We start from the raw sequence: 17,306 nt of genomic DNA on the forward strand, positions 1-17,306 counted from the left end.
TTGTTTTTAGGACATTCTAAAAATGTCTTTTTAAGAACGTTTTTAGAACGATGCAAATGATGCAATTAGCCGTCTTGTGGCGTTCAAAAATTGAGAATTGCATAAATAACTCACAATCATTATTGAATAAATACATCATGACTTAAGATTTATTCAGACAACAAGCGTCACTACGTAATGCACATGCATCAACGTTGCGTTTAATAAGCACAACTGTGTAAAACTGTGTGTAATAATTGTCTGTGATTGATGCATATATCTGGATCTGCAAGAATGTACCAATCACTGGCGAGTAAATATCTTTAGGCTTTACAACGAACTACTAATGAACGACCACGATTAAATATTAGATTCTTTTACTGCACTTTTTGCACTTTCTGCACTCAAAACGAGCAAATGGACGAATTTACACTTTGGAGTGATGAAGAGAGAAAAGGTGAAAGATACATAGGAAATACGTCTAACGTGCATCTAGGTATCAATTGCGTACACGCAATATAATAAAAATTAGGAAAATGAGCAAAATTCACATTTATTGACCAATAAATCATAAATGCTCTAGTAAATTCGTTTACTTAGTACTTTTTACTACGTCCCGTGTAACCTATTTAAAGGGCGTTTCGCACTTATTGCACTCGCTGCGCAGCATCGAAAGAACCACTTCGTTGATTGGCAATCGCACACGGTTCCGTGACATTTGCGATTTTGATGTCTGCCTGTACCGTTGTGTAGGTCATATGATTCTGTCAATCGGCATTACGCGAAATTGTCAGTGTACGCCAATTGTCCGTTAGTATCAGCAATTATCGGGCGCGTTTTATACATACGTATGCGAGTGAGTGCAGGCGACCAGACAATAACGCAGCGGTGAAAAACAACGCAGGTTCTACACGCTCCGAGAAAATGTCACTCTTTGGAGTGGGCAACCCTTTTTCCACTCCAGTAGGACAAAAGATCGGTAAGTGTTCGTTTATTTACGTTGCACCGTTAATTAGATTATATCGAGCGTACTTAGCGTAATTGTCTCTGATATTAGAAATCATTCAGTTGCCAAGGACTCATAAGTATTCTGACACAATTTCACTTATTTCTCGTTTTAATGGATTATTCGATTTTAAATAAAAATGTCACGCCTTAATTACTAAATAAATTGCAGCTATAATAAAGAATTTTGCATCTATATTATTCTCTGCATTCATATTTGCTTTCAATGTTGCTTTCACATTTCAGAATCCGCTACAGATGGCAGTTTACCAAGTGAGAATTGGACACTTAATATGGAAATATGTGATATCATAAACGAAACCGAAGATGGGCCAAAAGATGCTATTAAAGCGATCAAGCGCAGACTCAATCAAGCAGCGGGCAAAAATTATACCATAGTCATGTATACACTTACCGTTAGTATTTCAAACTATTAATAATATTGCTTGCATAGAACTAATATCCAATATAATAAATTTATCCAGTTAACTTAATTATCTCACTTTTACAAAATATAGGATATATGTTTTGTGTATCTTTATAACACTAGTATTATAAATACTAGAAATTATTTGAAAATACTAGAATTATTTGAAATTCTTGATCTTTGGTCAATTTACACAATTATTGTCAATTAAACTAGCTCTATCACTATATCTATGAGAGACATATGATAGCGTCTCTAACACAAATTACTATGAATATAGTAATACTGTGAATCAGGATACTTGCTGTCATGATTACAGAAGTTATAAATTATTGTCACAATGTTATTTGTATAATAGGTGTTGGAAACATGTGTGAAAAATTGTGGGAAACGCTTTCATACTCTTGCCTGTTCAAGAGAATTTGTGCAGGACTTAGTTAAACTAATCGGTCCCAAAAATGAACCACCAACTGCAGTTCAAGAAAAAGTCTTAAGTTTGATTCAAACATGGGCAGATACATTCCGTCATCAGCCACATACTCAAGGTGTGGTGCAGGTTTATCAGGAATTAAAGATAAAAGGCATACAGTTTCCAATGACTGATTTGGATGCTATGGCGCCAATCATCACACCTGAGAGAGTAAGATGTCTTTTGTTTAAATAAAATTACATTCTCTTTATTTTGTTTAAACTAAAAAATGTTTTTTTTTTTTAATAATATCTTGTAGAGTGTACCTGAAACAGAGCAAATTCCGACAAGCTTAGCTACAAATGAGCAGTCTGCTTCATTGGGAACGCAACATTTACCACCCCAAGTATCACAATCTGCTGGACAGTTAACTCAGTTGAATGAACAACAAATGGCGAAATTACAAAGCGAGCTTGATGTTGTTCAAGGAAACATGCGCGTATTATCAGAAATGTTGGCGTACTTTACAAGTCCGGATCAAAATAGTAAACAGCAACCAGATCCCGCAGATCTTGAGCTGTTAAATGTAAGTATTATGTTCTTTGAACTTATTTATGAAAATTTCCGAATTATTTTTTCTCATATATTTGTTTTTTACTTTATGAAACTAAATTTCTAATATATTCAAATAATTGTTTGTAGGAACTTCATTCAACATGTAAGGCAATGCAGGAACGTGTTGTCGATTTAATCGGTAAATTGGCTCACGACGAAATGACAGCGGAATTGTTGCGCATTAACGATGAATTAAACAACCTGTTTCTTCGTTATTCGCGTTACACGAAGAATAAAATGCAAGTACCTGCGAGTACTATATTAGCTCAAGCTATTGGGCATCCACCAAATGTTGAGTCAACTCCAGCTCTTACTAAAGCAGAGGCAGATTCACTTATAGATTTGTCCGACGATGTAGGTGATGTAACAAAACAGATGAAAGAACTTGGTAAGTGCAAAAGTTATAAATATTTAACATAAGATTGTACAATATATATATATAAAATCGTAAAATGGATCAGCTACGCATACACACACGCGCGCGAGCACATAGTGATTTATTTTAAATGACCATTTAAAATATTTCGGAAGAAATTTATTATAAAAAAAAAAAAAAACATTTTAGACAAAAGTTGTTTGGTTTTAAGGCAATGAAAGAGTAAGGAGTCTTGCATTTCTTTCTAGAGATATTAGGTGGACATTTAAAATGAGTACATTTATATATTTTATTTGCACATTTTTCTTACGTCTGTACGAACTTTTCTCTAAATTGTTATTGTTTTATTTTTTTCTATAGACGCAGCTGAAGGCGTGGAGAAAAAAAGAGTGGACCAAAAGGAGAAAAAAGAAGGAGATAATGATGAATTTGATATGTTTGCACAGTCGCGCAATGCAACATATGAAAAAACAAAGAATAGGTATTGTATGCTATGCTTAAATAATTTTTTCATTTTTTAATTCTAAGGAAGTGCATAATTAAACATAAAATATTGTGTAATCGAAAATATGCTAAAAATCTTAATTTTCCTTAATTTTCCAACATAATATTATGGCATGAACAAAAATGGCAAGGCAAAGAAACACACGATTATACTAAATATTTAAATATTTGAAAAATAAATGACATTATAAAAAATAATATATATTTGTATAGATTAATTTTGCATTTAATAGTAATTTAATATTTTCAATTACAGTGGCAGCAAGTACGAAGATAATTTGGAGCAGGTGAGAGGTGGAGGTCTAAGTACGGCAATGCTCAACCGCAATAATCCTAAATTATCCCAGCCGACCGCTACTAGTGCTAGTGTGCGTAACATTCTTTTCTCTTTAAACTAATTATTTAAAAAAATTAATTATCGTTAAATATTCCCTATTTAACAAATTTTTCTAGAATCTTATTTCTTTTCATCAAGTATAATTAAACTAACTTACGTAAGAGATATTTACATACTTGAACAGCCACAATAATTATGTGTTATAAGTTTCTTATAAGGCAATTTTAAATGTATTGCAGAACAGATTGCACATACTATACTACAATTATTAAGGACTTATGGTCTTTATTAGAGCAAAAAAAAGTTATTAAAAAAAATATTTGAAATTGCCTTAAATAAGAATCGTAGATTAAATTAGGAAGCCATATACACGTACCAGAAGGGCTCAAGGTATAGTAATTTCCTTCGCAAATGCTTACATACGTATTACATTTTTTGTGATTTATCATATTTTTGTGATCACCATTGCATATCGCTTCTAAGCAAATCTTGATTTTTTTTGTTATTTATCTTAATTATATTACTTTTAATTGTGTTGAGCTTTGTGTGCATCGATATTACGATATATTATTTGCATTTCTTTGTCGTTGTGTTCAATGTTTTTGTTTATTTTTCGATACTTAGCAGAACCTGGAATCCGAATTCAATGAAATGGCGGCTTGGTTAGATCACACAGTAAGTATTGTGGAGATGTAAGTGAATTTGTTAATTATAGATAAGGAAAGAGAATGAAAATGAAAGAGAGAAGCAGATTTCTAAACATTGTAAGAATACTGATGTCAAGCAGCATAATTTATATTACAGCCTGGAGGACAAGGTGATCAGGAATCTTTGACATCGTCGGAATTTGAACGCTTCTTGGCGGAACGTGCAGCCGCGGCCGAAGCTTTGCCGACTCTTTCCACAGCCGCAACTGCCACCTCGAATTCTTCAGCTACCAGCAACCAAAACATCCAACGCCAAATTAACAAAGATCAAGACAAGTCTTTATTTGCTCTTTAAGTACCTTGAAGCTTTCTCTCTTTTCTCTTGCGAAACGGGAGGCTAAACTTATTGAGACTGTCGTGCTAAATTTAAATGGCACGTATCTCTTATTTTTCCCTCTAATCGCGCTCCTGTCATCGACAATTAAAAGTATCAATTTGTATTTTTCACATTAGGAGCTGAAATAAGATAGGACACACAAAAGGCGAGGGAAAAAGTACATAAAAGTACAGGAAAAAATGCTGTACGTGCTTTGTGCTTGTACGTACTTAATAATATAACTGGTATTGTGCAATCGTATTCGAGATATTGTTTCTGCAGTAAAATTGTGGTCATAATGTCGATAAGTTGCTTTCAAGTTGTTCTATGAAACATTACAACACTGACTATTATGTAACGATAGCATGTTAATAATTAATTTATGTTTGTACATAAGCAACAATGCGTCCATGAAAATATCCAGATCTTGCTATATTATAAATTTTGCCACAAGGTCGACAAATCAAGTGTAAGATCATATTTAGATCAAATTTTTGAATCGAGGCATGGATATTCGGATGAATGTCCGCTCGAGTAATCGAGATCTTATCTATATATTGACAAACTATTTTTCTATGTTGAAGTAAATTTTGTCTCAGCTGTTTGACATTCTATACAGAGATACATTCTACAGATTTATTATTATTTTTACTATTGTATAATTCCTACTATTGTAGAGACTATTTATAACTTATTAATGTATAAATTAGAAGCATGAATTTATTATTACCGCTATCATCATTATTGCAGTTATATAATAATATTATAAATAATATATTCTGAAATCGTGGTAAATTCAGCAGCAACATTGGTGATTAGAGGTCTATTTCTTCATATCCTATGTTTATAGTCCTGAAAAAGTGATATTTTAGCTTCCTCTTCAGAATTTTATCATTTATCTATCTTTAGTAATGTACTTCCTGTTTTATTTGCTTATATTTCTACTGTATTTATGCATACTTAGTACGAATAGGCGGTTAAAAAAAAAGTACACCTGCGGTGCCTGTATTGACTGAATTCGCAGTTAATAAGGATAATCTGTATCTCGTCACTTACGCAGAAAATAAAACTGTGCATCAGAACTAAGAACTATTTTGTTTTAATAGTGAAGATATTTTAGTAGAGACTTCAAAGTCAACTCGATTTTTTAAACAGAATACGTATAGTAGGGTATTGATGATTGAATCAAAGTAAAAAAATTTTGCCCATTTGCAAAACTCTAATCATACTTTACATTTGCAAAAAATACATTCTTAATAAACTAAACCTGTCACAGCTAGCCATTGAAGATATAATAGTAGGATGTAAACTAAATACTATTAATTACAAGAGGAAAAATTTAATCAGTAATATCATAAAACGAATGGAAAGAAGGATGAAATATTTGAGCATGGCACGTGCGCATTTGAATTTAGCGCGACTCTCTTCTTGTCACATGACCCGTTTTAGTTCCCAGCCAAGTCAGATGCCGCTAGAACTGGCTCGACTTTTACAAGAGGGAGTTTATATCTTCCCCCTCCTAGTTGATCATCACGAGCAGCACCGGTCAGTAATTTCATAAGTCGCGGTGGTAAGCCGGTTGTGGCACTGCTAGGGGCCAGATTTGCTTCGTTATCAGTTAGTTTGTCGCAACGATTAGCTTGATAACACGCGACAGGTATAACAACGATTATTCTCGGATGATTCTGGCATCACGCACGCGAGAAGAGGCTTCCGCATTCGCCCGTGGACAAGGATGTATACCGTGTCAAAGGGACCTAGCAAGATCGTAGCAAAAACACGACGAGGTACTAAATTTGGATTTTCTCGACGCCGCTCGTCCACGTTCGAAGCGATCCGACTTTTCAATCCGGACTGAATCACACGATTCTCCCGCAGGGATCAGTCAGAATCTCGAGAGACTGGAGACCCTACGTGATTTGACGAGGAAGGCCGATCCCGAGGACAACCACGAGATCATCCGGTGAGAGAGAGAGAAAGAAAGAGAGAGGTGTCTTGACTCCTTAATGCTGTTTTTCCACGTTCACCTCCCTCGCCCCTCGCGGTGTCCGATGCATTACGCAATTCATAACTCGCCCCGTAGAAATCGCCGGAATTATTGAGTAACACAAATTGTTTACTCGACATCGACGCGTGTTATTGAGATTTTTAATGAAGCTTATCTCATACAGCACAATACAGAAGCTTATTGAAATCAATTTTGTTTGCTGAAACATCTCGCTTCTTAACATTTTATTGCACGTTGCGTAAGACTGTGTACGCATAAAAATGTGCGATAAATAAAAAAAAAAAAAAAACTATTTGCCTCAGTACTACCTGTAATATATTGTTTTTATTCCTATGTTTCACGCTTACAGTCATGTACCAAAGCCGGTTTTTTATACCAATGGGAAATCAAAGTTCACCTCACAGCGACATCAGATGCAAGAAGTCATCACACCGCAGCACGAGGAACTTATCAAATTTATTTATGAATGTAGGTAAAAGTATTTTACAAAGTGAGAGTATAGAGAGAGTATAGAGAGGTGTACGAAATGTGAAAGAAGACAAATGCACAACTATTGTTAATTTTGTCAAGTATGATAGAAGTTGAATGTGTGTAATATGAGAAGATACGTTCTTATTATATACTATTACATACCATGTGCTTGTACATTTTTCTTCCAATATTGAGTCGATTCTATTATTTTTAACAGCATGGAATCAGGTTAATACGCGGCAAAGAAATGAATGTTGTGATGGCACAGAATGTACAGAACTTAGCAGTAAGTAGTGGCATTACAAGCCAAAATTGAATTGAAACTATTTATTACCGTTATCATTTGTTTTTTTTACTCATACATATATTTATCATATATTAATAACTGCAATACATATTAAGTTGAATTTTTTTTCTTAATGTATTCATAAACAACATTAGCTAGGAGGTAATTCTTACGTGTGTAAAAAGTAAAGTAAAAAGAAATTTTTACATTGAATAATTTTTTTCAGTTGATTGCATAATTTTTGAATAAGTTGCGTAATTGTGAATAAGAAATAATTTTGAATGTTGAAATAATGTGGTTTTCTTGACCATTTATACACAGTATGTTTAAAAAATGATTTTTTTTTCCATGTAATTTTGTGCACGGTTGACCATTGATCCAATGCTGTATTGTTTCCAAATAAATATACTTTGGATAAAATTAATGATTTTTACACATATATGATTAATATTTGAAATAGTGTCAATTCCGTTATTTTTCAGACATACTGTACATCTGTTATGTAATCTTAGAATTTGTTAATATAATTATGTACTTTTTATGCAGAGTATCTTGAAACAGTAATCGCAACCTAATATTTCTGCCTCTAGCAGTTTATAGTGACAATGCTTTTACAAAAACTAAATGTTGTGAAAGAATGTTTTTCAGTCAACACAATATTGTGGTCAAGTAGATGCACGTTATTTTTATTTTTAAAGCTTTTTTTTGGAAACAAAATCGATGAAAAAAATGTATTCTATACCTTTTTCTTTTTCATAAGGAATTACCTCGCTGGTATTATGATTTATTGAACATCCTCTACATAGATATTAAATTTACTAAAGAAAGCATAAAAGATAAGATTTTATGTTTTATTTGCTACAGATCCTAATTCTATAGTATATTACAATGATGGTGAACCAAATGATGGTCTTCAAGGTAAATAATATTATATAACTATATTTTATTAACATCACATTGATTGCTTTATTGAAGAAATTAATATTTTAATTTGATTCGTATTTTTTTATGTAATTTATTGTAATTAATATAATTAATGCAAAATTAATGTTGCTAAAGTACAAACAAATTGTTTCAGATTTTAAACCGTTTGATTTGGAATCTTGGTGGGGCAAACGATTGTTTAACAACATCACAAAATCGCTCTGAAACATAGAAAAGGCTAAAATTATTTTTCACCGAGGATGTACTTGGAAATAATGCAATAGCAATTGGTGCTATGAAAATTAGGCAGTGTCATGTTTTAAACATTATTCAAGTTTGATCAAGTTTGAGAGTTGACAACATAGTGTTGAGTATCTAGCTCAGACATGAGTTTGATACATATATATATCAAGTTTTGTTAACTTACCAGCTAAAAAATATCGCTCGAATCGTACGTAATGCGCTTACTATGATTATGCAGACTTGTTGAAAGCAATAAATCAGTATATTTAATGCAAATTTCGAATGCACACACGTACGCGACAGCAAGAAATATGTTAGTAGTTCAAGTTATTTACTGTTATAACAATTGTTTAGATGCATTTGTTAACAATCTTTTTACAAAATATAGAAACTTTATTGTTGCTCCATTGTTAGGATTGCTCAATTTTAATAGCGCATAGAGTGTTTGGTACTCTGATATAGAGCTTTGACAAATAGTAACAGTGTCGCGGAAATTTAGTAGACAATAAGTAGAATAACACAAGACACATAAAAGCAAAGCCCATTATTAGAAAGAGCTATAGTAGTCCCCGAATATAAATGCGTTGTTTGTGATCAGTTGATGATTTGCAACAGTCACAAACTTGTTTATCTTTGAGAAGATATAATTTTTTCGATTATAAATTAAGATAATACATGATTATCTCGCAGAGCAAGCGCGATAAAGCATTAAAGAAGTTATCAATAAGATTACAGAGCTCACCTGCCGGGCTCGAACACCGAAAGATGAAAAATTTTTTTCATTCTTAAGCCTCAAGAAAGTTTAATTTATATTCGGAGACTATTAAATTTTGATTAGCTTTTAAATAAATGCACACTGAATCCGATGGTGTGATCCAGTATATACCAATGCGTATACCAAATAGGGCTAAGTACGAGCGAAGTCCCTGTGTGGTATGATGAATCCTGCGTGAGATTGTTGAATTTTTAATCCCTGAATGTTGTATATATCTATTGCATGCAATGATTGCGTGAATGCATGATCTAATGTTACGGATACATTGTTACACGGTATGTTGTTGCAACGATAGTGTCTGAGTATACTTTTATGTGAACAAGGACTTAGTATAAATTCGTAGACTGATAATACATAAGAAAATTATCGTATATTGTTACTCGTCGAGTTGCAGCCCGCAACCGATGAGCTGATGCGAACTGTTATTGAGTTTGCTTGTCGAAAAATTATATCATGGCAGGTTATAAATTGTTTCCTCTTCGCGTTGTTACGTATTTGTCAAGATACCATGAAAAGAGATCGGTCTCTCCAACAAACAACAATTTAAACGCCACAATATGCGTCCGACAAAGTACGGTACGCAAGAGTAGTCGTAATGTAGTGCAGTAAAATTCGGTCAGGCGCGACTGAATTAATACGATGAATAAATACCTCTTTCTACATAATCTACTTTCTCACTTAATATTTATTTATGAGAGCTCCTCATTAAAGCGTTAAATGTTAATAACCATTTGATAGAATCTAATCGTTAAAAAAAAAAAAAAAAATAGAACCGTACCTTTATCTCCTTTTCTTAACATTTTTCTTTAGTAAGATTGTTTGCAAAAATGATAATATAAGAAAGAAATATCAAAATTGCAATTGTAAAGAAACAGAGCTTGTTTACTATTTGTAAACTGCTGGATCATCTTGACATATATGTCCAGCACCCCTGTCGATTGACAACCCGACATATAATTGTGTAAATTTAGTTATGTCGTATATGTGTATGCATATATGTACATACATGTGCATGCTATATATATTCACTATGTGAGCCAATGTCCAGATTAGCTATCATAATGTCACGTGTCTCTACCCCGACTTCATTTTTGTTTTATCACGTGAAAAGGATGAAAAAAATTAACTTTGTCGCGAAGTTCTGCTGAACAATCTATAAGCAAGCAGGTAAATGATGGAATTATATGTCGTAAAAATATCCTAGCAAAGGTTATGTTATAAATTATTTTAATCTTTTGTGAATCGTATGATTTATTATAATTTTATGTGTCATACACTACAATTTTTTTATATCAAATTATATTTATGTAAATTACATCTTGTGAATCCCAGGTAGTGTATCTAAAAAATAGAGAAACTCTATCAAGTTATATATTTTGCAAAACAGAGCAATTATAAAGTTATATATTTCGTAAAATATGTCATGACATTGCCATAATAAATATATAACAGCCTATTTATATTATTATACATATGCAGATAAAATAATTAGATATGTATTTCCAAAAGATATATATTTATGCTATTCATCATATAAGCAGCATAGAAGATTATGCAAATGATCACAATACCTAATTCTCAGAAATATATTAAAAAAGACTCACATAGAAAAATTCGTCTTTCAGAAGCAATGAATGCTGTAATTGCGCTGTGTACCTTCTGTGAAATGCATGGACCCAAAGTGATATTTACCACACAAACGTATCGTAACTATGATACAGAGAATATAGAAAAACTGAAATTCTATGGACCTAAAGAAATATTGAGACAAGATCACACTTTATTGGAGGATGAACAGGATGAATGTGAAGGCTGTCAAAGTATCGGAAATGTTAAATATCTGAGTAACGAGCATGAAACAAGGACATCTTTTCTTTCTTCTCAACAATCTTTAATGCAGGATATTGGAAACTTGTTAAAGCATGCTTGCATTAGGTACAATAAATGTATTTTATTTGATTACAAATTTAAAATTTATTTTATAAAAGTTATATAAATCATGAATTTATTATATGATTTATAGTTTCTTAAAGTTTTTTTATTACTGTCACTTTTTTTCAAGGAGTCTGAGCTGCGAGGTGCATCCTGGTAAGGAAGGTGTTTGCTACTTTGGAGATGTGTACAGGGGGCATGTTTTAAGTCATACTTTTACATTGAAAGATGCCCAGGTGAATTATGCAACGAAAAAGCATGTTTGGTAGTTATTACAACAAATTTTTCAAATCATGTTGCTAATTAAGTCGTTAGAACTTAAAGAATTTTGTCACAATTTTATTCAACTCTTCTCAAGTTAATATATTTGTAAAATGGTATATTTATTTTTTCCTAGGCAAGAGGATTCAGAAGATGGTGCAGTTTTATTGTTTTTATGAGAGACAAGCAATTCTTATTGAATATGTGGCCTTTTTTAATTGATAATTTAAAGGAAGTAATTAGAGAGTTGCAAGATTTTGCGGAGAAAAAGTATAATGTGGAAGAAGCGGCATGTCCACAAAGAGCAATGAGGTTGACAGCGGTAAATAGTGGAGCTGGCTGTCATGGTATTTCAATCAAACAGTCCAGAACCTTTACTGATATAACAAATGAAAAGCATGTTTTTGTAAGGTAAGGGCATATTAATCTTGCTGTACATAAATTTTTCAATAAAAAAAAAAAAAAACATTCCATTATGAATTACAGTTATATTTTAATCATTTTTTGTGTGCATACTTGTTTCAGAATTCACATGTGGTTAGTATGGATCCTCAGTGCTGGTGCGAGGCATTTCATAGAAATTTTTCCAATGAGTTTTTTAAATGACGAACTTAATTACAATTTTGAACATCAAATTGGTTAGTAATTCTAAACATTTTCCTGTCCTTATAATAATAGTTAATGTATTAAAATATATTTTTTACCTAATGAAAGTTATAATATTAAAATTTGCAGAAACTGAAGAAGGCTTTACTTTAGTGAACGCAAAATTGCCGGTAAACTTAAATTTCAATTCAAACAATTCCGAACTTTCGCCAGAATTTTCTGAAGTCGCAGAAAAATCTATTCCTATAATTCTACGAGATCTAAAACAAGTATTAGGAAAGGATCAATTTAGACAACTGCTGTACTCCTGTCTAACTGGTGTTCAAGTTTTAGTGAGAGGCCCGAAAATTCAAAGATTGCAATCTTTGTATGGACTAAGTAGTCTTGTGCCAACAGCGTGTCGAAGAGTAAAAGTGCAAACATCGGAGTATATAGATCCCGACGCATGTAACTTTATCGGTATTGCATTATTCTAAAAATTTATTGTGAACAATTGTTACTTACAAATTATTTTATTGCAATTTGACATTAAAATTTTCAGGAGTGGATACCTCAGTAGCAGTTCCCGTACCCTGTGCAAATGTATGCAGGTTAGATATAATACTCAATGAACACAAGATTGAAAATGCAAAATCCCACATAGTCAAATGGGCTGGTGCACTACCAGCAAAACTTCCGACCTTATTGATGAAGATTGAAAAGTCACTCAATAATGAAAAATTTGGAAACACTGCTCTTAAAGCACATTTTGCAACTCTTCAAGAAGAATGGGCAAAGTACGAATTCATTTATTATTATATGTATCCTATTATGTGAATCCTTAAACTTGTCTAAATATATATGATATATTTATATTTTTTAAGCTTTTAAAATATAAAAAAAGACACAATAATATAATTTTATTGTATATTATAATATACATTTTTTTATATACTATTGCAGTATCGCAAAAGTTGTTCACGCCATGCGTGGACGAGGTCATCGCGGTGATCTTTCTGGACTCATGCTCAGTCTGGGGGCTGGACCACAGGACAAAAAGCTGCTGGACGCGTGGTCTATGGGATTACCGTCTAATCCAGCATAGTTTGCAAGAATCTTATTATACACGTGTAGTATACCGTTGGGCAATGTAATATTTATTGCAGTTTACGTACATTTTTTTTTAGTTGTGCGTTCTTTTAGATTTCTTTTTGATTTTAATTGTTTTGGCCGTGAGGAATATTACCGTGTGTTCAAGGTTGTGTGCCTTTTTTTATTTATGATTTAGTTAAAAAATAAAAGTAAGAAATATAAAGTATCATATACAGTGAACTCATTTATTAAGACTACATTTCAGTATTCACTGTCAGCACTGAAAATTTGTAGTTTATGTTATGTACATTATAGATTTTCAATAATAATGCCAGTGAATTTTGGAACACAGCCTAAACATAAAAGTTGTTAATGAACAATAGCATAGTATGATTATAATTCTTATGAATAACTGTGCAAATATTAGATGGCGATTTAAAAATATGTTTGAATTATATGTATATTTTAAATTTATTTACAACATTATGAAGGATATATATTTGCAAGTAGTATCAAACAAAAATGTGTAATGTCCATAATTGTAAGTATATTTTTGATATTTAATTTATGTGATGGATATTTACACATGTACCGACGTAAGATACATTATTATATTTTTAATAGAGGGCAGTATGAACACAATCCCGACGCCATTTGTGACTTGATTTGTAACTTCATACTAACAGAAGAAACGGCATATAATTTCGGAACTAAATGTGCATTTAGGGCCATTCTACAATGCGTAGTAAATGTCTTGTCTTACTAGAAATAACCAAAAACAGCAGTTTTCAATTAGTAGTTACCATCCTTTGCGGCTGACGACGGGGCATTTGTGACGCATTGTAAAATGGCCCTTACAAAATGTTGTGGCACACCGTTTGTGTGACACGTAGTCTTCCTCCTCCATTCTCCCTGTCCCCATTGGTATATAAATTCTTGTACACTATCGGCGAGAGCCGCAGTAACTGGTAGCAACTGGCAGTAACGGTATCGAGTGAGCTGAAAGTGGCACAGATAAACACGAATTTCAATCATGAATGTCATTACTTGTATTGCACCGGTCAATATTGCAGTCATAAAATATTGTATGTATAGTCACAATTATACCTATTTTTTATATTCAGTCTATAAATAATTAATAGGCAATAATTTAATTTTTTGTAAAACAGGATTTATATTCTGTATTACATGTATTTGTCGTTATATTTTTTAAAATCTTAATTATCGTAAACGTACTAAGAAAATGTCATACATAAAATTGCAAATTTTTATTATCTATAAGTTTTCTACTTGTAGAATCAATATATTATTCAGAAAATATTGTCGATATTTGGAGTTTTTACCGAAAGCAACATCTGTTTTTTAACAACGCATTACACATGCGCATAATTTACTTGAATATATTACTAAATATAAAATATACAACCGTTTTAAACTTTTTATATGTATTCACGTTTTCAAACGTATCGATATATCGCGCAGCGCTTAAGTAATACGTGTCGTACGACCATTTGAATTTGAATAGTTATCGGAACCGCGATGCCATGACAATATCGTTCTTTATGCAAACATTCTTTACGTTTATATTATTTTTCAAAGTAAAAAAATGCTTTAAATCCGTATAATTTTAGGGGGAAAAAGAGATGAATCCTTAATTTTACCAACCAATGATTCCATAAGTGCGACTTTAGATACTGATCAAGTGAGCAATTAAAAATTCTCAACAGACTGAAGTATTGAAATTATCTTAGTAAAATATTTATGATTTTCTGATTTTATTTCTTTTACAGCTGCATGCAAAAACTACTGTCATGATCAGCCAAGATTTTAAAGAAGATTGTATTTGGTTGAATGGAAGGTATATAAAAAAAATATAATGTTTATTGTTATACTATATTTCTTGTTTTATTCATATTGCATTAAACTAACATATTTTTTAGAGAAGAAGATATAAAAAATCCAAGACTTCAAAATTGTTTGAAAGAAAGTAAGTATGCATGAAAATTTACCAAACATGTGTGCTACAAATTAAATTATTTTTTATTCTACTTTTTAAGTTAGAAAACGTTCGCAATTATCTGGTAACATGAACGACTGGAAGATTCACATTTGTTCGAAGAATAATTTTCCGACTGCTGCTGGTTTAGCTTCCAGTGCTGCAGGATATGCATGTCTTGCAGCCGCACTAGCCAAACTTTACAGAATAGAGGTATAATATATATAATTTGTATATTTTTTTAATTGATATATTGTAAAGTTGTATTACATTATCAAAATAATCATTTTTTAGGGGGATATCAGTGTTATAGCACGTTCCGGTTCTGGGTCAGCATGTCGCAGTGTCATGGGTGGTTTTGTGAGATGGTATATGGGTTTCGATAAGTATGGAACAGATAGTTTGGCGAAACAAATCGTGCCTGCTTCTCACTGGCCAGAAATGAGAATCCTAGTGCTAGTTGTAAGAAAAGAAATTTTTTACAAAATATTCTTAATTATTATTCTTAATAATTCTACGTGCTGAAAGTAACAAAAATGCTTATTCTACCAACATTGCTAGTATTTTGCTTACTGCGTTCAAAATTATAGGTAAGTGATGAGCAGAAAAAAGTTCCAAGTGCGATTGGTATGAAACGAAGTCTAGAAACATCTGAACTGCTGCAGCACAGGATAATGCATACAGTTCCAGAAAGAGCTAATAAAATACAACAAGCAATTGTCGAGAAGAATTTCAAGACTTTTGCCGAACTCACTATGAAGGATTCTAATGAGATGCACGCTACATGCTTAGATACATATCCTCCATGTGTTTATATGAACGATATTTCTAACAGTATTGTAAATCTTATACATTCCTACAATGATGCAGTTAATGATGTGAAGGTACAAAATATTTTGAACGTTTTTATCATAATTTATTTGTATTCTTCTAACGATTATAGCGCAATGGGTTTGTCTTTTTTTTAGTTGTAAGAAAATAATCTTTTTAGGTTGCTTATACTTTTGATGCTGGATCAAATGCTACATTATATTTATTAGAAAAAGATGTATCAGCAGTAGTAGGTGTTCTCGATTACTTTTTTCCTCCTCTTGAAAATGCTGAAAATCTTGAATACAAAAGAGGATTACCTATTAATGCAAGTGAACCTTCCCAAGTATGTATATGTATCATATTTTTAATGCTGTATATTATATAATATTTGATATAATATTAATTGATAATTGAGATAATATTAATTAATATTATAATACTATTTGTGTGTGCATGCATGGAAATACACATATGAATCATTCTACATTACAACCATTATTTTGTATAGAACTTATTGGAAAAATTAAATTTGCGAAAGCATCCACCAGGACAACTTAAGTATATGATATATACTAAAGTAGGAGATGGACCTAAATATTTTGTTAATCCAGAGGATCATTTATTAGATGGCCAGGGTAATCCCATTAATTATCCTTGATCGATTATATTATATACTATATCTTTTTTTGATATAGTATATATTTATTATCTACTTTTTTTAAGTAGAAAAATAAATATTTTATATTCCTGTTAACTCTAATGCATTATATATTTCCCTCTTTTTATCTTTTCTCTATTTTTCTGCACATATATACCCATTTGACTATAAAAAATAGAGTTTGAATTTGATTACAAAGCATTTCTTTATATTAATAACATTAAATTTTGAAAAATATAACTAAAATTATATTCATACAATATTTTTATAAAAGATTAATGTTTATTATAGTTACAATTGAGAAAAAAATAAGCATAAAATTATCAGTTACCTTCTTCATATATATTACTAATACTATTGAACAATAATTGGAGAATTTACAATGATAAAAAAATGCAGATACTGCTGATTATTGTAAGAAACTTAATCTATAATTTAACGTAGAAATTTTGAGGAATTTCTGTTCTGTAAAAATTCTGAAAAGAATGCAATAGGGATCACTAATGATCACAATATTAAAATTGTTCTACATATATTATGCACAATAAAATATTCAAATTATTGTTCAATATGCTGAGCAATAAACG

The 17,306-nt window shown here is 31.6% G+C and overlaps 4 protein-coding genes across 11 annotated transcripts; all 4 read left to right on the forward strand.

The window, feature by feature from the left end:
- Positions 1-403: 403 nt before the first annotated feature.
- LOC105675599 (TOM1-like protein 2) lies at positions 404-5,764 on the forward strand. Of its 7 annotated transcripts, XR_010890387.1 has the most exons (10): positions 406-958; positions 1,231-1,400; positions 1,770-2,051; positions 2,140-2,406; positions 2,523-2,823; positions 3,172-3,292; positions 3,572-3,683; positions 4,277-4,327; positions 4,457-4,732; positions 4,813-5,764. XR_010890387.1 is itself a non-coding variant. In XM_067355797.1 (9 exons), exons 1-9 carry the CDS (start codon positions 904-906, stop codon positions 4,652-4,654), a joined length of 1,473 nt encoding a protein of 490 aa, XP_067211898.1. In that variant the 5' UTR covers positions 404-903; the 3' UTR covers positions 4,655-5,764. The 7 variants fall into 7 exon arrangements, 6 of the variants coding, with proteins under 6 accessions (XP_067211898.1, XP_012228293.1, XP_067211899.1 ...); XM_067355797.1 differs by having other exon boundaries at positions 404-958; positions 3,572-3,602; positions 4,280-4,327; positions 4,457-5,764; XM_012372870.2 differs by having other exon boundaries at positions 405-958; positions 3,572-3,602; positions 4,457-5,764.
- Positions 5,765-5,901: 137 nt separating this feature from the next.
- LOC105675611 (mapk-regulated corepressor-interacting protein 1) lies at positions 5,902-10,047 on the forward strand. Its single transcript, XM_012372885.2, has 6 exons — positions 5,902-6,462; positions 6,554-6,638; positions 7,033-7,151; positions 7,372-7,440; positions 8,305-8,358; positions 8,519-10,047. Exons 1-6 carry the CDS (start codon positions 6,411-6,413, stop codon positions 8,587-8,589), a joined length of 450 nt encoding a protein of 149 aa, XP_012228308.1. The 5' UTR covers positions 5,902-6,410; the 3' UTR covers positions 8,590-10,047.
- A 145-nt stretch (positions 10,048-10,192) lies between these two features.
- On the forward strand, positions 10,193-13,478 carry BHD (Birt-Hogg-Dube). The gene is made up of 8 exons (XM_012372876.2): positions 10,193-10,549; positions 11,008-11,317; positions 11,445-11,550; positions 11,712-11,986; positions 12,101-12,213; positions 12,311-12,640; positions 12,723-12,957; positions 13,124-13,478. Exons 2-8 carry the CDS (start codon positions 11,013-11,015, stop codon positions 13,263-13,265), a joined length of 1,506 nt encoding a protein of 501 aa, XP_012228299.1. The 5' UTR covers positions 10,193-10,549; positions 11,008-11,012; the 3' UTR covers positions 13,266-13,478.
- Positions 13,479-13,631: 153 nt separating this feature from the next.
- On the forward strand, positions 13,632-16,815 carry Mvd (mevalonate diphosphate decarboxylase). Of its 2 annotated transcripts, XM_012372877.2 has the most exons (9): positions 13,632-14,337; positions 14,884-14,954; positions 15,043-15,110; positions 15,193-15,239; positions 15,310-15,461; positions 15,543-15,710; positions 15,839-16,132; positions 16,240-16,404; positions 16,570-16,815. In XM_012372877.2, the coding sequence occupies exons 1-9, from the start codon at positions 14,286-14,288 to the stop codon at positions 16,717-16,719; spliced, it is 1,167 nt and encodes a 388-aa protein (XP_012228300.1). In that variant the 5' UTR covers positions 13,632-14,285; the 3' UTR covers positions 16,720-16,815. The 2 variants fall into 2 exon arrangements, with proteins under 2 accessions (XP_012228300.1, XP_012228301.1); XM_012372878.2 differs by lacking the exon at positions 16,570-16,815 and having other exon boundaries at positions 16,217-16,293.
- Positions 16,816-17,306: the final 491 nt, after the last annotated feature.

Source organism: Linepithema humile, chromosome 5 (genome assembly GCF_040581485.1).
Source record: "Linepithema humile isolate Giens D197 chromosome 5, Lhum_UNIL_v1.0, whole genome shotgun sequence".
NCBI lineage: Eukaryota > Metazoa > Arthropoda > Insecta > Hymenoptera > Formicidae > Linepithema > Linepithema humile.